Raw genomic sequence first — 22348 nt, 5'->3', positions numbered from 1 at the left:
TGTTTCCTCTCAGCCTTTTTCTATGCCACCCAAATATTAAGTGCAGTGAGGTGTTTCTTGTTGCACTGATGCCCTCTAGTGTAATACTATAGTAATGCTTACACTACATTGTGGTGTATAATGTCTGCCTTTTTTTCTCTTTTCAGTACGTGATCAAATTCATTATACAATACATTATAAAAAGTAAATGCTTTAAGAGTATGAATTAAAAACGTGGTGTCCAGTTATCTTATAAATATATTTAAAATGGTTCTTTTGGATTTGTGTAGTGTTGTTTTAGTACCATTGAGATACTATTACAGTTTTTCTTAATATTGTGAATTGGTTTGTATTTTTTAATTATCTATTTATTTATTTATTTGCCATTTTTACTAGAGAGAGAGATGGGATGAGAATTGTTTCCTTGGCAAATGGCTGAAATTAAAAGTTAATTTAATGTTGTTGTTTTTTATTTAAAGTACTGATTTTTTGGGTTTTAGTTTCAGTTTTAGTTAACTATAATATTAAGTATAATTGTAGGTCAGTTTTGTGTGAAATATCTATACCTTTGCCAATGCAATCAAATGATGAGTCGTTTTATGAAAAATCACAGCTTATATAGAATGGTTCATTCATATTGGAAATGCATTGTATTTCAATGCATTTCAGTTTTTTATTTCAATTATAAATAAGACTGATTGCTATTTAGAATGATGGATAGTCATACATTTTTGCGTAAAGTTAGCACAAGTTGTAGTAATGGAGAAAAGTACTAAGCATCTACAGTAGCATCTACCACTTAGTAATTAGGTTGGGATAAATTGCTTTGGTTACCATGGGACACCTGAGAGCCAAACAAACAGTGCTGTCCTATAGTAAAAGCACTGCATTATTCATTAGCTGCTTCTGTGTGACAGGCAGAGCACTTGCATGGAGCTACTACACCACCAGGTACATGTCTATTTTAATTTAAGTGAATTCTTTAATTTAAGAATTTAAGTGAACTTTACAAGGAATGGACTGAGGCTGGGGTCAAGGCATCAAGAGCCACCACACACAGACGTGCCAAGGAATTTGGCTACAGTTGTCGTATTCCTCTTGTTAAGCCACTACTGAACCACAGACAACATCAGAGGCGTCTTACCTGGGCTAAGGAGAAGAACTGGACTGTTGCCCAGTGGTCCAAAGTCCTCTTTTCAAGTTTTGTATTTCATTTGGAAACCAAGGTCCTAGAGTCTGGAGGAAGGGTGGAGAAGCTCATAGCCCAAGCTGCTTGAAGTCCAGTGTTAAGTTTCCACAGTCTGTGATGATTTGGGGTGCAATGTCATCTACTGGTGTTGGTCCATTGTGTTTTTTGAAAACCAAAGTCACTGCACCCGTTTAGCAAGAAATTTTGGAGCACTTCATGCTTCCTTCTGATGCACAGTATCTCACAAAACAGGCAAGCTTGCTTACTGGCCATATGAGCTTGGTAATCCAACTCGTGATAAAACATGTCAGTAAAAGTGACAATCCAATCTACCGTAATGGACTTCTGGTTCTGATAAAGCAAGCGGAAGGATGCGCTGCTGAGGTGACAATTTGTGTCACTGATACCAGTCTTAGCAATGAGGCTTTCTCATTGCTCTCTGATTGTGTTTCAACAGCTCTAAAACACTTTGACATTCTACGTGGAGGACTTGACGGTTTGCAGCATCCACATCTGCTTAGCCCACTGTGGGAGGAAGCTCGCCAGTCTGCCGGTACTGTACCATGTGCTTTGCCCATTTCAGAACATGAAAGATCAACTGAAGATCATTCTGATAAAACAGAATCTGAGTCTTCAGTGCAAAGTCCCACTGGTGTACAAATTCCATGTCATCTAGTAGTGGAGCATGGTATACCAAACCCTGAAGAAGCATGGATTGCACCTGTCACACAATCTAAAGCTGTCATACAGCTTCATAATATTGATTTGTTGCCTCTCTTCTGTGAAGTTGTCTGCATGAGCAAAGGTAAATATGTAGAGGCTCTTAACATGGCTTGCACTGGAGTTCTAGGACTCTCAAACAGCTATGCCCAAGCTACAAGAGAAGTCACCAGTGTCATAGACACAGCTGATAGTGAGGAAGTGGAAAGTTTGTGGTCCAGACAGCGCAGGAAACAGCCATGAGTGCAGCCATGAGTACAGATGGAATTTATAAATACAGTACAGACTTCTCTGACCTCATCAAAAATGCCCATAAGATATTGCTGCCAGTGGTAGGGATGTGGTACCATGCCCTTTACTCCATGTTCCAAAACTATGTACCCAATATATTGGAGTCCATCACACAGGAACTCACCAAGGTCATGTGTTTATGTGCAGATGTCGTGCAACTTGTGACATCAGCAAATATAAAGGTGATGGGTGATTGTCATGAGAGTGTAATGTCTTTGCAGAGCAAGCTCCAAAAAGCTCAAACCAACACCAAGAATCTCACAGACGTAGTTACAACTGATGGTAAGGGGCACATAATCACACATCAAATGATACCCCAAAAATGGTTGTCAGTAATGTCTGAGAACTCACTTCGCATACAAGAAGCTGCAAGACTGTCTTCTTTGAACTGTCAATATAGCTATAAAGTTAAACGGCTAGGAGAACTACAAGAAGACGTGAAGACACTTACAGACTCCTACCTACAGGCTGCTGAAGAAGTTGGTACGATGTCCCTCTCAAGTGTCCTGATGCTGGCTAAATCAGAGCTATTTCAGAGACAACTTCAGATTAAAATGAAAGCACTCTCTTGTCTCCTGAGCAAAGTTAACCATGATTATGTGACGGCCATTCAAGACTATAGCTTTGGCATGCTCAGTCCAAACAAAAGATAGTGAAGTGGAAACTGAAGACACTCTGGCACAGTTTGAAAGTGCTGCAGAATTGCTTATGCAAAATGTTAAAAGTGCTACAGGGTCCATTCAGGTCTGTTTCAATTTCATTAAAGATCCAAAGGAAAGGTCCAATCTGAGATTCATTAATTACCACTTGACATTTCAGATGTCAGACATTATGAGTAGAGCCAGACTAATAGCAGAGATGCAAACTCTTGGAGACACTCTCACCCTTGATAATCAGTCACAGTGCTGGTCAGCAAAGGCACATTACCTTGTTGACGAAATGTGTCAAGTAGATGGAATTCTTGCATTCACAAAGGAACAGATTAAATGTAGTTTGCAGGGCAGAGTCTAGTGGAGTCTCCCAGATACCAAGTTTCACAAAAAAGGCAACACTACATCCTCTATCCACAAATAAACAAAGTCTTACTAAAAGCAAACGAAATACCAGTGTCCAGGATGTGTTCAATCAGGAACCAAATAAGGTAATACAAATTGATGAATCATGTTATAGTTGAAGAATGGACAACATTTTAGGTCAAGCAATGTAACATAAGGAAGAGACATCCCAGAGGAGCCCAAGAGGTCCTGTGTTCAACTTAGTAGATATGACCCTCTCTTACACTTCTCTCTTTCTGAAGTGAGAGACTGAGAAATGGGATGACCAGGGTAACCAGATTGTCAAGGTGACAAAAGAAATGGCAGATAAACTCTATCACATGGCCCAGTACCTTAAGAAGAAAGGGCCAATCCAGGTCAGAAGCATTGAAAGTTTTCTTTTGTATAAAGGTCATGTTCCCATATTGAAACAAGTTTGTTTAACCTGTAGACCAAAGATGCTTTTGTAACATCTGCAAAAGATCTTGTCTCAAGCGGCCAGTCAATCACCCAGTTTGTGCATGTCTTATCAGACCAGTCTAGACAAGCATTTCACCAAGGAGCTCTTTGTCATTGCAGAGCAGATTCTAACCATTTTCAACCAACTTACCATCATTTCAAGTTGAGAGACAATCAATAGTATATCTCCCTGACTTGCAATAATTCTGATTGAAGGTCTTTCTTGCAGCATCTTAAAGTTACTTTCTTCCTTAAATCACTAACACATTCAAACATGTGCAAACAACATTACCAATAAATTAAACATGCAAATATATCATGTGACCCAAGGGGTGCATGGTGTCTCTCCAGTGTTAATGCAGTTACTCCTGGGTGCAAATCATCAGATGAGATTCTGGTGAAGAATGCACAGAATCTACTCCAGACAGTTATCCAAGCAGTACGAGCAGCAGAGACTGCCTGCATTAGGGTAAGAGAAACTGAGAAAGTTTTCCTCCAACTACTTGGGGAAATAAGTTGTGAAGGAGCATTATGCACCAGGGAATTAGTGGCGTCTATCTTCTCTTGTATGATGTTTGGCATGTTTAACTTTGGATTAAATGGCTCTTTCTGATTTTACAGGGGTTGAAACAGCCTGAGCCAAACTCGGAAGCAGCAAAAGCAGCAGCATTCCGTTTTCAGTGGAAAAAGAGTCTCCTTATGCACTGAGCTCAAGAACAGCTTAACCCAGAAACTGATGATTTGGATATACGTAGGACCTTCCAACATTCAATGGCGCCCAGGCTTGCACCACCCATCAATGTGTTAGATAATTACAAATGAGTAAACACAAAATATAAGTCAACAGCCATGCCAAACACTGTGGTATATCACATTGATATATATATTGCCAAACACTGTGGTATATACTTGTATATATATATAAGTCAACAGCCATGCCAAACACTGTGGTATATCACATTGATTTATATTTTTTTGAGCCTCACAAACCAAACTAAAAATGCACAATTTTTTTGAGCCTCACAAACCAAACTAAAAATGCACAATGAACACAATGTGCTTTACAAAAAAAAAAAAAAAAAATGTCTTCAAAAATATTAATACTGAGGCCATAAAATAATATTTAAAAAGTACCCAAAATGTGAATATCATTTTATTATCAATTACTGTAATACTTTAAAAACATACCTCTTCTAATAAATGTATTTATGTTTAAGTCTACTTAAAAAAAAAAAAATTGTAGAAAAAGGACATAAACAAAAAATAATGCTGTAATGAAAATCAAACTTAAAAAAAAATAAACAATTTGAAAGCTTCAAACATTAACAATGTTTGATTGGTATACATTACATGTACCTGTCCAATAATTTTTATTTTTCAGTATGATTATTTATACTAGCGTTGGTCCTTTTTTCACATTGCACATTTTTGTCTGAATTATATGTATGCATATACACTGCCCGTCCAAAAAAAAAGTCACACACTCTAATATTTTGTTGGACCGCCTTTAGCTTTGATTATGGCACGCATTCACTGTGGCATCATTTCGATAAGCTTCTGCAATGTCACAACATTTATTCCCGCCCAGAGTTGCATTAATTTTTCGTATTGATGATGGGAGAGTCGGACCACTGCGCATTCTTCTCCAGCACATCCCAAAGATTCTCATTGGGGTAAAGGTCTGATTCTGGACTCTGTGGTGGCCAATCCATGTGTGAAAATGATGTTGCATGCTCACTGAACCACTCTTTCACAGTTTGAGCCAGATGAATCCTGGCATTGTCATCTTGGAATATGCCCGTGACATCAGGGAAGAAAAAATGAATTGATGGAATAACCTGGTCATTCAGTATATTCAGGTAGTCAGCTGACCTCATTCTTTGGGCACATAACATAATCATCCATGCAGTAATTATCCAATGGGAAGATCTTAAATATTTGCTTGGTCAAATCCAGGTGATGACTTTTTTTTTTTTTTGACGGGCAGTGTATATATCAACATGTATTTGAAGAGTTATGGTAAATGCATTTTAGAAGTATGATTGTAAATTAAAAATGAGATCAAGTGTGAAATTAAGTTGGAAACTGATGATGTGATATCAAAAATATGACTAAATATTTTTGAAGATGTTATCCTCAAAGTTCATTGTACAGTAAAATGCATTAGCCTGAAGACTAAAACAATGACTGAAGTTGCTCAGCTTGCAGCAATTGTGATGGGCTTCACAACACAAAACTGACATCCACTTAAAAACACTAATATCAGAATCAATTAATCCTTTTTATTTTATTTTAGACATTGACTTAAAAAGTGACTGCTGTATTTAAATTCCCTTAGCATTTCAGTCAGACTGGTAAAAGAACACAAAAACAGTTCAGCATTTTCAGTGGAAAAACATATACAAATAAAATAGAATTATCTACGCAAAAAACAATGAATATAAAAAAGATTGAAAAAAAGGTTTGTGTTCAAAAGAAAACCATTTACAACAGAGATTCTCTGAATGGAAATTCATACGAACCTTTTCATCACCAAAATCACAAATGATTTGATGAAATGCACACTTGACATGAATGAGACATAGAAGTGCTGTTATATTACAGTGTTTATATATACTTTGTATGTAGTTATGCGATAAATAAAGTGGGAATTTAGCAAAATGTTATATTTTTTTCTATAACTTTATGCATTACACTGTACTAAAAAATAGGAATACTTTAAGCCACACATCCCTTTTAACCGCTGACAGCAACAGAACCATTTTGTCACTGATATTACATATACTCACCAGTTTAGCAGACTCTGCTTACCAAAGTCTCCATATACAAATGTACTTAAAATGCTTCTTGAGCAAATAAAGTCTTTGCCTATCCAATGAGAATCTATGCACAAGAGGCCAAAAGAAAAATATATCTGGTTAGATCATGATGCAGCAGTGGAAAATGTATGTACAAACAAATATAAATAAATAGAAAAGCTTAATATACATGCAGGGTGAATATAAAGAACAGATGTACAGAATACAGTAAATGCATGAGTTATTTTCACTGTTTACTGACAGAATGGAGAGGCTGTGGGGTCAAAGGTTTTAAAGACATCCCTCAAGGGCCTGTCTTTCTTCTTACTGTCTTTGTCCTCCTCATCCTCTTGCGGAGTCCCAGCAGCAGGACCCACGGGTTTGTTCTGCCGCGGGTCAGTGTAAGCAGGTCGGATCAGTCCCGCTAGCGCCTGGATAGGCAAGTTGTGCACAGCGGGAGCTGCCGCCAGGACTGGCGAGCAAGGAGACGCTGGCATTACGGTAGGCGCAGGAGGATTTGACGGACAGCCACTTGAGTTGCTCTCAGAGTCATCGAGTGGACTTTTTTCGTCTTTTTCTACTCCTGTTCCCTGTGACGGCGAGGCATACGGTGGAGAGCTCGGAAGCTTTGCAGAAGGCTTTAGGATACTTGTTTTTTTAGGGTGCTCCTCACTTTCACGTTTCGGGGAGAGTAGACTGTGATTGCGTGGATCGTATAAACTTATCCCGCCTAACAGCGTGGTTGGGCTTTCAAGACCCGCACCCACTGAAGACGCCAGGCGGGGAGCATATGGGGGCAACTTTTCCGACTCGGGCTTAGTGGAAGTGCCAACCGTTTGGTTTGACGATCCACGCTGTAGCCGTGGGTCAGAGGCTCCTCCTCCAGATGTACTCTCCCTTATACCTGGTAGCCTGGAGTCCAGGCTTCCAGACCGGCTGATTCTGGGATCAAGAGTCTTGTGTGTACGTGGGTCCACGGGCTTGTCCAGGTGGTGGTGACGAGTATCCACAGCCCTACCAGGAGGACTGCTGAGTCGCCCGACTCCCTCTTTGAAGCGGGCGGCTGCCAGACGTGGATCAGGAGGTGTTAGGGTTGATGATGGAGGGTGATCCGGTGGGGAGGAAAGACTACGGTTTAGCTGAGCATCTGCGATTAAAGGTGGGAGCGGAAGATTTATAGAAGGCTCCTGTTTGGGAATCAACAGAGGAATGAGGTCTTCTGGAGCCCAAACCACGGTTTGTGAATACGCCGGACGCTGGAGGAGAATATCCACCCGGATGTGACTGAACTGCTTGATTTGACAGCGGGGGTCTCGGAGCGCGGCTCCAGGGCTGGGATCCAACGGGATCAAGGCTGCTCGTTCCCTTAGCTCTCTCTCACATTCGTCATAACCCCATCCTCCTTCAGGTTTGTGTGACACGGCGGGGTTTGGGTGGCGATGAGGGTCAGGTTTGGAGGAGTCCAAAGGTTTCATCTTGCGTGGGTCTCTGGCAAGCCTGGGGTCCCCGATTCCATCTCCAGCGTCTTTCCTGGGATCTGGGGGACGCTGACGTGGGTCAGCTTTTATTCGAGGATCGTTGGGCAAAACTCGTTCCTTCTGGAGTCTAGGGTCGGCTGGTCCCATGCTAGGCGGGTTTTTCAGCATGTCATTCTGCTTCTTTAGAGAATTAAGGATGGCTGTTACGCTACTGCCCTCTTCCTCATCACTGGAGTACCAATTAGGTGCTTCATCTAATAAACAGAAATTTTATTAGAGTATGAACATTCAAATAGAATCAAACCGGAACCAGGGTCTTCATGTTTTAAACCTACTTTGCTGTTGTATTACTATTCAATTTTAAAATTGATTTGACTGTATATAAGACGTTACGATGCTGGTTCCCTCCCTAAAGGCCAAAATAATTTTTCCACTGGCTTCTGGATTATTGCAAAAAAAAAAAAAAACCCTCTGTGATCAACAAAATTTTATGATTCTAACAAGTTTTGTTAATCACTATAGCCTTCACAAATAAACAACTTTTATGAATTGTATGGCTATATACAAACTACACCATGTATGCATTACTTTAGTGTCACTAATATTAAGCTTAACTCTTTTAGTCTTTACTTCAAGTTGGAAAGTTAGAGTTTTACTGATATATTTTACATCCTAGAACAAAATGTGACAAGCTTGTGTTAACCACAGACCAAAAAAACATTCAAAAAAACCCAATGACTACAGGAGGATGTCTTGTTTCCAGGTTTTAGTACACCTGCAGCACTCTGTTGTTCAGGGTCAAAGCCTAAATGTTTATTTCCAACATCCCACTCTAACCTTTCTCTCTGTTGGGAGGTGCAGACCCGTGTCCCTCATCCCTGTGAGAGTCAGAGTCTTGCTTGTTCTGGTTGAGATGTAAAAGCAAAGCCTTCTGTACAGCCGGAAGGAAGTCCTGCATCCCGCTGGAATCAGCGTTTCCATGTGTCTGTGAGTCCTGCATGGGTCCCTCATCTGTAGATGCAATGGAAAACAGGACGTCAATAGATTTATATTTAATAAATATCATACTTTTAGGGCATCTATTAATGGAAAAAATATAAATTAATACTAAATAAAGACGTACCACCTTGGGCCAGAGACTGGCTGCTAAACAAATTCCTGAAGAACTCCGAAGGCATCTGGCCCATGTTTTGGAAAGGCATGTTCATTTGCATGTCAGGCACAGGCTGAAACAGGGGAGCACCCTGTTGAGTCAGTGGAGGATGGTTCATGTGCTGCATGTTTCCATGAAAAGCAGGCGGGGGACCAAGAGGTGGCCTCGGAGAGCACTGGCCAAAACCCTGGGGTGGAGGTGGGCCTGGTGGGCTTTGGGGCATTCCTGGACCTGTGAATGGTAGAGGAGGGCTCCCTATGGAGCCTGGATGAGGGGAATGGGAAGGATTGGGCGGAGAAGACATCATATTGCCAGCCTGCATATCATCAGGACTACCGCCAAACTGTGGACCACCTTGAAACTGTCCAGCAGGGGGAGATGTACTGTTGTAGAAATTGGGCCTGCAATGAAAACCACAGTGAACCATGCTACAAATTAAAGCACAAACAAAAACAGCAACAAAAACATAACTTGTTTATGTAATTGTATGTAATATAATTGACACCCACTTGGACTATTGGGGGAAAAACATCTTTCTAAAATTTTCTATAATAATGAATTGGTAATCTATACAATGCCAATCTGAATTAACTGGTTGTAACTGTGGTTCTGCACTTTAAAGAAATAATGACCTTTACGAATGTAGAAATAACTATCTACTGTTCATTTTGACTTGTAGAATGTCAACTTGTGAATGGGGTATAAGAAAAAGCAAAATGATAATGCTAAAACAGCTTATATGATATGTAAACAGACCAAACCCTACCAAATATTCTGGATGTAAACAGTCAGTGTTAAGAGGATTAAGTCAATAAATGCCAAAAGTACCTTAGAGCAATCTTCTGTGCCAAATCCACAGTAGGCTGAACTTTAATCTCAAAAAGAGAGGGGATCTTCTTGCCTCCATCTGGTGGACTTCCAGGCCCAGGAGTGGGTAACAATCCAACTCCTGGAGGTGGTTTTGGCAGTGGAGCGATTCCTTGTTTTCTCAGATCTTCTAACTCCAGCTCATCCTCATTGACAGTTTCCTCATCTATATTTAGGATTAAATGTGCAACAACAATTAGGTTTCCAATGTGTGATTTATTCATTAAATGTGACATAAAGAGTTGATGCTGAAAGTTATACCTTGATAGATGTGACAGTTTACCTTATAAAGTGCTAAAATAACTCTAATAGTGTGGTGGAACTATGATGTCACTTTGTAGGCAAAAACCCGGAAGCGAGGTAGCTTTTTAACACTTCCAGTTCCATCGTCCCAGAGTCAGTGGGTTTTTTGAATGGGAGTTTGGTTAAATCCCTTAAAACAAGGTCTGTGGTTCACACAAACTCAAGAGACTTTCATGTTTTATTCTACTACATAAAACACACCAGTTACACCCCACTCAAGATTTTTTTTTAAACTTTTACATTTTAGTTAAAAAGACGGTTGCTAACAAGCTGCTAAATGGGACTACAGACGTCGGGAGACATTAAACATCATCACGCCTAACAGTTTATCAATTTACAGTATATTCCAATTGTAGTATAATTTATAGTACAATTAACTGTACAATAACAAATTAATAGTTTACCGCATTTTATATTGTTGTACGACAATCTTTTTTTTTTGCTTTGCTCCGAAATGCAACCAAGTCTTCGGATGGAAGATGCTCGATTTATCACTTACTGATACGGAGACTCTTTGTTGGGACCATAAGGTAAACTCATATGATTATTAAATATCACATATTCAACATCATCATATTATTTACCGGCTTAGTCACGGTGAAAGTGAAACTTTAACGATGCATAGTGCTTAAAGCCACGTTAAAATGAAATGTTTACGGCCACAAGCAACTGTTAGAAAATATATAAATTGAGGATTTTCTAGAAGCAAGGATAAAATAACATTTTGTGTACCCATAATAAAACAAAACGATAGCTGAAATGTGCTACTTTATTCACTAAAATCAGTTTAATCTTACCATATCCAAAAACTCGCTCACTCTGCTGTTATTTAATAGATTAAATGCACAAGAATTTTACTGAATAGTACATGGAGACATTTTTTATTAAAATATTCATATTAAAGATTTATTCACTTTTAATGCACCTTATTTCAAAATGTACAAAAATACATGCTTTTATATGTCTTTTAGTTATGATTACTTCATTTATTCACTATACTTTTTATTACTAATGTCTCATTTCAGTTTTAGTTTGGCTCTATTTTTGTATTTATTCCAGTTTATATGAAAACGTTCATGTAGCGTGGATTAAAATTCATATACAGAGTAAATCCCTTACACGGAGCGTGTTAAAAATAAGTCTGAAAAGTTGTGGGAAGCGTGGTGGTAGTGACATTGAAGGCGAGCGACCGTGGAGGTGTAGTTCGTTTATAGCCCAAGTTTCATGAACTAGAATTGAACACAGAGTTTATTTTTCACAATAATCCAAAAGCCTATTGAAAAATCCCATTGGCTTTTTGTGGAGGGAGCCGGTGCGATGCTAACAGCCATTCAAAGTGACGCCATAGTTCCCGCACTCTATTGTGATCCTGAGACTGGACAGTTACTAAGAACACATTTTATTACCACTGCATAGCTAAGCAAGGCACATTATCCCAAGTTACTTAAAATTCTCAGCAATCAGTTTATGTTTTAAATAAGCATGCAGTGCATGTATTTGTAAGAAAACTGAATATTAAGTCACAAGTTAGTCCATACCTTCTCCAAAAGCTCCTTGGTGACATCGGTTAATGGCTCGTGGGAGAACTTGCAGTTGTCTCCTTGATAACACTTTGCTCCGGTGTGAAAGAACTTGCACGGATACTCACATACACTTCAGGGTCAAGGTCCAAAACGAGAAACAAACAACAGAAAACCCTTTTCTTTTTTTGACTAATGTCATGTTATGATTATTTCTTACGGCTAATCTGTAAAAACTTATCCAAGAAATGTTTTGAAAGGATATTGTGCATGTATATACAGATATCTCCTTTGGTACAGTATCCCTGGACATAAAACTTGCACAGTTCTTTCTTCTTCTCTGGAACAACATTATCATGTTCAAACTTGCACTGGTCCCCCTGTGAAGCATTACGATCACGTTACAACTGAATTTTGACAAGTGTGACCCTGGACCACAAAACCTTAAGTCTTAAGTGTCAATTTTTTGAAATTGAGATTTATACATCATGAATAAATAAGCTTTCCATTGATGTATGGTTTATTAGAATCAGACAATATTTGGCCGAGATACTATTTGAAAATCTGGAATCCGAGGGTGCAAAAAAATCTAAATACTGAGAAAATTACCTTTGAATTTTTCCAAATTAAGCATATTATAAATCAACAATTAAGTTTTGATATATTTACACTAGGAAATTTCCAAAAATCTTCATGGAACATGATCTTTACTTAATATCTGAATGATTTTTGGCATAAAAGAAAAATCAGTAATTTTGACCCATACAATGTATTTTTGACTATTGCTACAAATATACCCCAGCAACTTAAGATTAATTTTGTTCTCCAGGGTCACAAATAAAACAAATACTGTTTAACCCAACATGTGTGTGATAAGGGTGAAATTAGCTTACTTTGATGCATCTACCCTCGAGGAAATATTTACAAATGTGCCTCCCATTGTGTTCAACCGTATGTTGATTAATGAATTCCTGGCTCATGATTGGACGCTTCTTCTGGAAAGTGGGTGGACCTTTACAATCCTGTATGAGGATAAGACAAAACATGAGCGCGCTGAGATCTTACTGGAGAAGGTTCACTCAAAAATGAGAAATTCTCACCCCATCTCCTCCACCCTGTTCTCCTCCTCGACCACGACCCCGGCCCCAGTTCTTGCCCTTCTGTTTCTTATTCTTGTTCGGCATTCCCCGTCCCCTGCCAATGGCACCACGACCTCTACCACGCTGCCCACCAACTACATAACAAGTAAAAGAAAATAATAAGAGATGCCCAAAATTACAGGTTTAGTCAGTTGGGTCTTCAAATGAATTCCCATGCAGGCTTTTATTCTCTTTGTTAGTAAAGTAAACAACATACACTGCTGCTGTTGTTGTTTTTGTTGTCCCTTCATGATTGGTCTCTTGGCCTGGTCTTTAGGCTCTGCCTTGCCATGACCAGATTCTTTAGCATGTTTGTATTTGGACAGCTCCTCTGAGAAATCATCCTCTTCATCATAGTCATACTTTTCTTCACTGTAGTCACTGTATTTGTCTAAATCGCTGTTCTTGTGCTGCATTGATCTTGGTGGTTTTGTGGGTTCATTTTCCCGCTGGAGACGTGGGTAAAAAAAAGAAAATTAACCGAAAGCTGCTGCTAATGAAATGTTGAATCCAGTACCTGAGCCTGAACTCACCTGCACCAATTCTCCATCGTGGTCTCGATATGTTCCTTTGCTCTTCTTGTTTTTAGGTCTGTCTTGACGCTCGTGCTCTGAGTCATAGCTGTCCGAGCTGGAGCCACTGGATGGAGAGTGATGCTGAGTTGGAAAATGTAAAAAAACAAAAGGTAAGAGAAAAGGTCCAAACTAGTAACAGTTGCACAAAAAGATAGCAAAGAATGTACCTTTTGGCGGTCTCGTCTCCTTCTCTTCGACCGTCGTTTTTCTTTTATTTTCCTGTGTCGCTTTCGGGAATGCCGGTGTGACTTTTCATCTTTTTCTCTGTCTTTTCCTTTCTCTCTGTCTTTCTCGACCTCTTCAGACTCCTCTTTAGTTTCCTTCACTTCTTCTATGCTTATGCCTTCATCATCTATTTCTCCATCCTCCAATTCGCCATCCTCCCTGTAAGATCAAACATGTTTAAGAATTTAATTAACAAAAAAAAAAACAATGAGCCAAGAAAGTGCCATCAAATCAGTGACCGAGCAAAACAGTCACTAGTAGCCTATTCAATTGTGTTTGCTAAACATCATTACTATTATTGCTCATACACAGAATTAGTGGTTTGTTATGACGTTTTAAAGACTTGAGCCAAAAAGCAACCACCCACAATCCTCTAGCAACCAGAGAAAACATCCTACAAACTGTATAGCAATGCATTGGCAAACACCACAGTGTTGTGGCAGTGAGCTTTGCATAGGCCTTCAGTAAACATAAAACTCCTCGACAAAAACATCATAAGAAATAACTAAAATGTGTCAATTCTGTTCTGAAGAGCATATGCTGGATATGAACACTGCAATTTGCTTTTCTGTTCATAATATTTAAAACACAGTAATCATTTTTTTGGATATGTTTAAGATTAAATAAATGAAAACCTAATTATTTTGGGGTAATTCCAGGGTCACATAATCAAGCAGCATAAACCTTCCTCTTGAAAGGCCCAATGCAAAACGAATGCAGCAGCAAACTCTTTTTGGATTAAAACCAATACGGATGTGAATGTTTGTTTTGCCAGGTGTCAAATTCCCAACAGTTTTCCAAGCGTTAAAGTCTGAAGTGAGAACGAGGACACAATAACACGGAAGATCTCAGTTTTTACTAAATCAGGCCATGATGACACTATAGAAGGAAACCAAGATCTTTGGGATTTTAAAGCTAAATGGCTTTACATACAGTACCACAATGCATGCGTTAAGATGGCACTCTTAGTGTACTCTGAAACACAAAATGATTGTTTCTACATAGTTAATACAAAGTCAATGTTTGCCAATGGGATGATGTAGTGACTATGTATGTGAGAATACTGGTTTGATGACTAACTTGGTGTCACACTGTCTCAATATTAAACATATGAGCAATGTACTCATGTGTAAATTTAGATAATGCACACACAGAGGTGTTACGCTGTTGCAAAAAGTACTCTGAAACTAGCATGGGTTGGAGTTGCAATGAGACTTTTTGCATCTGAATACTGTCAAGGCCAAGCCAGCAATCTCTTTATTCAATAATGCGTGCTATGTTTATACAGCACCATTGGAAATATATGCAACTTAAGTGCAACTTACATTATTAGGGTATAAATGCATCTGAATTGGGGTCAGAAATTATTCAAGAACCAGGACATAAAAATCCTCCAAATATGGCCTAGATATTTTTGAAAGTGTGGGCCAAAAATATGTGTAGTAATGAGTTCAGAAATGATGATATTTCAATGAACTAATTCAACATTATTTCTGACAGTGACATTTGATATAAATGGACAACACTCAGTGTGATGTTATAAAAAATTTTGATGATGAATCATGCACAAAAAGACCATGAATGCATGAAAGGAAATAAACAAGGTCAAGTGGGCAGATAAACTTAAGACAGACACAGCCAACCTTAGAGCCTCCCATCACTGGCTGATCATTAAAACAGCTCAACACATGGCTTACAATGCCTCAACAGTCCATTCATGAATCCCTACCAGACATGTTTTCCTTTCCCAGGTGGGCGGGGCGATAGAACGTGAGTGGGCGGGGCATCGTAAGACTATTTACATATTCAACAGCCTTGAAACTACTCATTAACATTACTGTAATAATGACCAGCTACTACAGCCTCCTACAATATCCCAAATGTCCTTCAAAATCAGCTAAATAAGAGATCAAACCAGTGGGGAAAGCGGTGAAAGATGAGCACTGTCACCTGCTTTCCTCTGCAACAGATATCGAAATGAGAGTACATGCAGGAAAATATGACCACTACTTAGTGAACTGGGGGAAAGGCCTGTCCAAAAGCGAAAACGAAGCCTAACGTACTTGAAAAAAAAAAAAAATAGGTGTCATAAGATCCACATTCACTCGATAGACGCACACAGTGAAGCATTTGCAGATAAGAACATGTTTACTCGACCTTTCTTCCCCTGTCAGCTCACAGTCTGTCATGTTTTTGTCAAGTGCGGGGCTTGGGGGACTGGAGAAGAGGCTCACGAAAGCCATGATGTTAGAAACGGAACTGGCCCTTCTCCGCAAGCAGAGTGAGGAGCATCAGTCCCTCGTTGGCTGAAGGTTTTGATATAACGTTACTGACAGTCTGGAGAAAAACTCACGGTTTACGCGTCTCAACAACACATGAGACGCTTAACAGACATTATATCCGCTCTCATGTTTAACGCTGTCTCAACACAGCTTTGATACCCCCAGCTTTGTTTATGTCCCCGGCGGTTTCACAGATGCCCTGGTGCGAGACTGCAGACGCAGAATATTGTGTTTATGTTCGAAGGCTTTTTCTGGATCTTCCACAGACATGGCGCCCGCAACACTTTCGTGAAAATGGCTGCGAGGATCTTGCAGAAGCCTGTGGTCCCGCCCAGTTTGTAAGCGCAGCCAATTGCTGGGTTTTCCGCCGTGGCGAAGCCACAAAGTCTCGCTCTGCTATTGGTTGAAGCACTGGCGCCTAAGGCGCGAGAACAATTTTCTGTAAATCTATTGGCTATTCAGGATGTCATCATTTTGAGCTCGCCGTACATGTTCGGATGACGCACTGTTTATTACTTTAGTTTTGCAGTTACAGTTTTGCTTTTCCTTTATTTAACCGATATTTTTTTTTTTTCCCGAAGCAATGCGATGTACTAAGCCCTTGTACGTGTGTTGGAATTTCCATAAACAAGGAAACAAATAAATACATACATTAAAAGACTATAAGCTTAAAAGCTTAACGGAATAACTCACATTCCCAAAGTAATACCAATGTACTACATAAATCATTTGTCATAAATAGCCTGTTTATTTTGTATAAATTAATGATTACAAGTGAAGATGACAATAGTGTAAAGTAGCCTATGTTAGACCATGCACAAGTTACACTACATTTACAAACTCTATAAACAGAGATCAACAAGCTTAAGCATCACAAACTAGTATGTAAAATCTCTAGCACAGATTTTTAATAGGCTACCTATAGATATACAGACATTGTGTATACTTGAGATTCAATTCTACACAAATATGAAAATTAAAGTATTTGTCTGTGGCCAAAATATAATAATAATAATATATGGTTTCGGGTCACACTCGCCTTAAATATTTTATGTTTCCTGAGAGATATTCATTAAATTCAAAGATAAAGATGCTTCTGATTCATCACTTGTGTCTTTTATCTCATCTTCGGGTGGTTTTGATGTCTTTTGCCTTATGCATATAAATAGTACAGTTATGCAAACTGGTAATACAAATCCAAGAAGAAAGGCAGCCACTGCCTTAAGTACATGTTCTGTGATTTGTGACAGAAACAACGATTTATCCCCTGAAACAAAAAGACAGAGCAAGTCACTTGAGTTTTCAGATAATTTATCATTATGCTCAAATAAATTAATCATACCCTTGTGAGTGACTTACCATAGTTTATCCTCATTTTCCCATCAATGCTTAAGTGTTCAATCTCACAGGTAACATCGCTGCTGCTCACGTTACTAAGACTAAGATAGGAGGTCATCTGGAAAGTGCCATCTTTGTGAGGGAGTACTCCAGTAGTTGATACACCAAAATAGATTGGCCTTGCTTTATGGGTCCAGCGTACTTTAATGATGTTTGGATAGAAGCCACGCACAGCACATTTAATATATTCCTGATCCTTTTCTCCTCCAGAAGACACATATACTGCAGGTTTTGCTACATTTGAAAAGTAAGCAATTGTTTATCAAATTTACAATGTGAAACCAACTGAATATAAACAGAGAATATACAGTATGTGTACTTTAAACATATTTATGCATTAAAAGTATACTTCCAGTTTACAGTGATAGACATTTACCTGCCCTGGAGAGGGAGTTGTTGGACTTTAGGAAGACAGTTTTCACAGCAGAACACACCTTTACTAGTCGTGCCTCTTTTCTCTTAATGTATTCTTTGCTCTTTCTCTCTTCTGCTAAAAGCTGACCAGGTTCACTGGTAGCAACCACAGCTTCCTTGGCCAAATCCACATGCATGATGTCTCTGCCATCATACCCATAGCGCCAGAAACGGCTTACTTGCCCTTCATTATTAAATGCACATCCAATGAACTGCTGGTATGCATGTTCTTCTAAAATAAACCAATTGCAATATTATTACTACTAAATATCTATAATCACATGCAGGTAATTTGATGTTAAAATATGCACAGAACCTATTTGGATTAGAATTTTTTTAAACTTGTTAAGCCTTTGTCATCCAGTTAATAAATAAGCATATCTGGACTGATGTTTTGAGTTTCCTTTTTGGACATGATCCAGGCTTGCACACAAACTTCTTAAAACATTTACCATTGTGGTTGTTTATATATATATATATATATATATATATATATATATATATATTCTCCAACACAATATTACATTAAATATAAAAAAAATATTGAAAAAATGTCCTACCTGCTGCAAGGACGGTAAAGAAAGCCACGACGAAAAGAAAAACTTGCATTTTGTTTCAAAAGTGAAGTAGGTCTTTTATATTGCTGTGCCGTAATGGTGCAATCAAGTTATTTTGCACCTACCTTGCGCCTTTTAAAATCACTCTATATGGGTCTAATCTTTAATGAACTGACAAAAATTCTTAGGGAAAAAATAATTCAAGCCTGTAAAAGGAAACCATGGCATATCAAAAGTGAAAGTATGGAAAGAAAAACTGGTCAAGACATGTGACTGATACCGGTTTTAACAGGAACACATTGGCTTTTGGTTACTTTCTATGAACCAAACTGCGTGAGTGGCAAACATGGAAGTCATACAGGCATTCATATTAATACTTCTGCTTTCTCCTCAGATCACTATGTGGACAGGTAAAGTTATAATATTGCTTTGTTTTCTCATCCCTCCTCTTCAACAGGAAGTAATGCATTATTTAGATAAAAGGAAGATAAGAATCTTAGCATGTGTAAATCCATTGCATTTATTAATTTGAAAATACTGTAATGCTTAATATTAATGAATAAGTTATGTTTTTTTAGACTACCAGACAGCAAATATCCTGGTCTACACACGGATGATGGAGAGTGGCTCCATAGACCAGGCGGTGGTTGTTTTGGTGAATGAAGCCACATTTGCATACTTTGACCAGGCAAAAAAAACGTTTGTCTTGCGTCCCAGTGCAAGCGCCGGGTTCTCAGTTTTAGAAGGCAGCGATCAATCGTTCTGCGTGTATGAGGTGTTACAAGGATTTTATCGACAAACTGGTAACCTGGAGAAACTCAAACAAGAAACAAATTCATCAAAAGCACTTTTGGGTAATCTGATCAGAAGTTATGATGTCATTCTAAACCAACATTACAGTCTTTCTTTAACTAAACACATGGGAAATCTTTAAGAATCGAACTTGTCAGTCTTTTCCATGCAGTTACAATGATTGGGGACTTTCAATGGACCTTTTTCACATTTCCAGGTTGCTATATTTGTGATACTCTCTCATTCACTGCTCTTGAAGTTAACCCAATTATGACGACTTCCGCTGCTGAGAAACATGGAAATGTGAGAAAGGTCCATTGAAAAAAAAAAAAAAACTCTAAATTTGTTCACAAATTCGACAGAATTTTCATATATTAATAGACGCACACATGAACCTGCACAGGTTATTTTTTAATGAATTTAAAAAATGATTTACATTTTTTTTTCAATCTACTCCTTTAACAACTATTCAAGTGTTCTAATTTGAATTCTTTCTTTTTTTTCGCAGAACGTCCTTCAGTCAATGTGTATACTGAATTTCCTGAAGAACAAGGAAAAGTAAATGTCCTTTACTGCTATGCCACTGGGTTTTACCCTGGTGACATTGAAATAAACTTTTATCTAAATGGCCAAAAGTCCACTGTGAAAGCAGAGACCTCTGACTTAATGTATGGGGAAGACTGGACCTTCAAAGTGTACAAGTATATGAATATCACCCCACAGTATGGGGACGTGTACACATGTGAAGTGAGACACAGTAGTTTGGCTGAACCTAAAATGACAGAGTGGAGTAAGTTTGTTCACTTTACTGGAAATGTGAAATATAAAGTTTGTTCAAATAGTAATACATTAATAAAAACATTTTTTTTTTTTTTTTTTTTTACTGTTTTTAAACTTTTCTGAAGGGCCTGAATTTTCAGCATCCACATCACATCTCTACTGGGCTTATGTACTACCTCTTGGCATCCTGTTGGGAATCATGGTATCTGTCCTGATTTTAAGAAGAAAACAGCGTTCTCAAATATAACGGGGAAAAACTGAACTGCAGTACATATGTTCATCTGAACTTTGTGGCTTATAGATGAGCACAGTATATAACTCATTTAATTAGGTAGAATCCATTACAATCTATAATTTAATCTTTATCCTGTAAATCCATGTTTGCCATTTTTATGGCTGGTTTCACAGATGAGGCTTAAAGCCTAGTCCCAGACAAAAAAATGCATGTTTGAGCTGTTTGCACTGAAAGCAACTTGCACTGACATATCTTAAAATATGTCAGTGCCACTGATTTGTATCAAAATGTACACCAGTATTGTTTTTTTATAAGGCACATTTAAAACAAACAAACAAACCCTTAAATGCCCTAATTTAACTAAGGACTAATCCTGGCTTTATAAGCCCTGTCTGTGAAACCAGGCTTTGGTGTTCTTTAGTCACTTTAAAATAGTCTGTATTTACTGTCAGGGGCATTTGTAGGCATGGGGACAAGGGCACGGGGTGCCTACTCCAGAAAAATAAATAAATAAACAATAAATAAATAAACAATCGTTTTTTTTTTAGCCTTAATAAGCATGGCACGCTCACTCAGACATACAGGCCTAGGTCAGAGATAAAAACAAGGAGGGAAAAGGTGAGAACACTGCACAGATCGAGGGAATGCTCCACACGGTTCTTCTTTTAAAGATATTTGCTTTACATGCTCATTTATGGTTACTTTAATTATTATTATTATTATTATTACCTTATATGTCCAAAACTGTCGTTTTTCACACACACACACACACACACACACACACACACACACACACACACACACACACACACACACACACACACACAAATTAACATCTTGTTGCAACATTTTACAAAAATCACGATTCAATATATTTGTTATGTTATAAAAGATGAAGTGCTATGCATTGCGGTTTCATTTGCACTCTTATTCAAATAGCAAATATATATAATTACATTATAATATATTAAAAAACTGTTTACTGTGCAAGACCACCAATCACCAATCTAACCGGCACCTGCTTTATTACTTTATTACTGCACTGGTCAAAGTACTTTACATACATGTAATTGCACTACTCATATTTTGCACAGACTGCACACTGTTCTAGCTATCGCACTGTAAACTAAGTTGTTACTGTACAAAGCACAGTAAACTATTCTATAAAAATATAATTGCACTACTGTTATTTTGCATAGAATTCATTTTTAACAATACTTTTGCACATTCATCCAACTGTATTTATTACCACTGTTCTCACGTTGCTGCTGTTCATAATGTACATACAATCCTACACTGCATTCCTATTTATATTCTGTATATACTCTGCTCAATACTGTATATAGCAACTCCACTGTACATTCTGTAAATCATAGCTTCACTTACTTTGTGTTTGCACTTTTATGTATATAAAACACTAAATTCTTGCACTTCTGGTTAGATGCTAACTGCATTTCATTAGCTCTGTACTTGTACTCTGCATAATGACAATAAAGTTGAATCTAATCTAACACAAAAAAAAAACCCAAGCAATGTTCCCTCTATTTTTTTTTCTTGCTGAGCAAAACTTTTCTCTATTGGGCGGACATTTCGGCCACCTGTGCAAAAACATCGTTTATACCAGACCTGTACAGCGCGCACACAAAAAAAGTGTGTAACTTTTAACTTTAATGTGCTATTTGTATTTGATTTGACCCGTGACTAAATGATGTACATTTTAGATTACCTAATAAAACTTACTGAATATTATTTCACAAAATAATATTGTGAAATATTATTGAAATTTAAAATAAAAGTTTTCTATTTTTAATATACTTTAAAATATAATTTATTCCTATGAAGCAAAGCAATTTTCAGCATCTTTACTCCACTCTTTAGTGTGACATGATCCTTCAGAAATCATTCTAATATGATGATTTATTATCAGTGCTGGAAACTGTTGTGCTGCTTAATATTTTTGGGGGACTTGTGATTTTTTTGGGGATTCTTTGATAAATAAAAAGTTAAAAAGGACAGTGTTTATTCAAAATAAAAATTTTGTGTTACAATATACACTACTAAAAAGTTTGTGGTCAGTAATTTTTTTTCTTTTTTTAAAGAAATTAATTTTTTAATTCAGTAAGAATGTGTTAAATGGATAAAAAGTGATAATAAAGACAT

General features: G+C 37.9%; 3 protein-coding genes across 4 annotated transcripts; 1 reads left to right on the top strand and 2 right to left on the bottom strand.

The window, feature by feature from the left end:
- Positions 1 to 5934: 5934 nt before the first annotated feature.
- Positions 5935 to 16341, bottom strand: LOC109087227 (zinc finger CCCH domain-containing protein 6-like). The gene is made up of 12 exons (XM_042737551.1): positions 15888 to 16341; positions 13673 to 13889; positions 13464 to 13586; positions 13148 to 13379; positions 12892 to 13025; positions 12685 to 12813; positions 12057 to 12171; positions 11810 to 11919; positions 9930 to 10147; positions 9072 to 9502; positions 8786 to 8959; positions 5935 to 8202 (listed from the first exon to the last, which is right to left on the bottom strand). The coding sequence occupies exons 1-12, from the start codon at positions 15971 to 15973 to the stop codon at positions 6725 to 6727; spliced, it is 3447 nt and encodes a 1148-aa protein (XP_042593485.1). The 5' UTR covers positions 15974 to 16341; the 3' UTR covers positions 5935 to 6724.
- Positions 16342 to 16737: 396 nt separating this feature from the next.
- Positions 16738 to 18615, bottom strand: LOC109087207 (hereditary hemochromatosis protein homolog). Of its 2 annotated transcripts, none has more exons than XM_019101433.2 (4): positions 18385 to 18615; positions 17787 to 18056; positions 17372 to 17644; positions 16738 to 17279 (listed from the first exon to the last, which is right to left on the bottom strand). In XM_019101433.2, exons 1-4 carry the CDS (start codon positions 18431 to 18433, stop codon positions 17062 to 17064), a joined length of 810 nt encoding a protein of 269 aa, XP_018956978.2. In that variant the 5' UTR covers positions 18434 to 18615; the 3' UTR covers positions 16738 to 17061. The 2 variants fall into 2 exon arrangements, with proteins under 2 accessions (XP_018956978.2, XP_042593486.1); XM_042737552.1 differs by having other exon boundaries at positions 17787 to 18053; positions 18385 to 18607.
- A 23-nt stretch (positions 18616 to 18638) lies between these two features.
- Positions 18639 to 20698, top strand: LOC109087237 (rano class II histocompatibility antigen, A beta chain-like). Its single transcript, XM_042737553.1, has 4 exons — positions 18639 to 18791; positions 18960 to 19235; positions 19682 to 19963; positions 20079 to 20698. The coding sequence occupies exons 1-4, from the start codon at positions 18728 to 18730 to the stop codon at positions 20198 to 20200; spliced, it is 744 nt and encodes a 247-aa protein (XP_042593487.1). The 5' UTR covers positions 18639 to 18727; the 3' UTR covers positions 20201 to 20698.
- The last annotated feature ends 1650 nt before the right edge of the window (positions 20699 to 22348 follow it).

The sequence above is a fragment of the Cyprinus carpio genome, chromosome B13 (assembly GCF_018340385.1).
Source record: "Cyprinus carpio isolate SPL01 chromosome B13, ASM1834038v1, whole genome shotgun sequence".
Classification (NCBI taxonomy): domain Eukaryota; kingdom Metazoa; phylum Chordata; class Actinopteri; order Cypriniformes; family Cyprinidae; genus Cyprinus; species Cyprinus carpio.
The sequence above is the reverse complement of the archived record's forward strand: the minus strand, read 5'-3'. Positions and strand labels throughout refer to the sequence as shown.

Bases quoted from the DNA above. Each gene is read 5' to 3' on its own strand.
- LOC109087227 (XM_042737551.1), bottom strand. From the start codon at position 15,973: ATGGCTTTCGTGAGCCTCTTCTCCAGTCCCCCAAGCCCCGCACTTGAC. The intron at 13,890-15,887 runs GTCGAGTAAACA...TTGATCTTACAG, and splicing joins GAGCTGACAGGGGAAGAAAG to GGAGGATGGCGAATTGGAGG. The intron at 13,026-13,147 runs GTATGTTGTTTA...CTTGTTATGTAG, and splicing joins AAAACAACAACAGCAGCAGT to TTGGTGGGCAGCGTGGTAGA.
- LOC109087207 (XM_019101433.2), bottom strand. From the start codon at position 18,433: ATGCAAGTTTTTCTTTTCGTCGTGGCTTTCTTTACCGTCCTTGCAGCA. The intron at 18,057-18,384 runs GTAGGACATTTT...GGTTTATTTTAG, and splicing joins CTTTACCGTCCTTGCAGCAG to AAGAACATGCATACCAGCAG. The intron at 17,280-17,371 runs GTAAGTCACTCA...TTTTTGTTTCAG, and splicing joins GAAAATGAGGATAAACTATG to GGGATAAATCGTTGTTTCTG.
- LOC109087237 (XM_042737553.1), top strand. From the start codon at position 18,728: ATGGAAGTCATACAGGCATTCATATTAATACTTCTGCTTTCTCCTCAG. The intron at 18,792-18,959 runs GTAAAGTTATAA...ATGTTTTTTTAG, and splicing joins TCAGATCACTATGTGGACAG to ACTACCAGACAGCAAATATC. The intron at 19,964-20,078 runs GTAAGTTTGTTC...ACTTTTCTGAAG, and splicing joins ACCTAAAATGACAGAGTGGA to GGCCTGAATTTTCAGCATCC.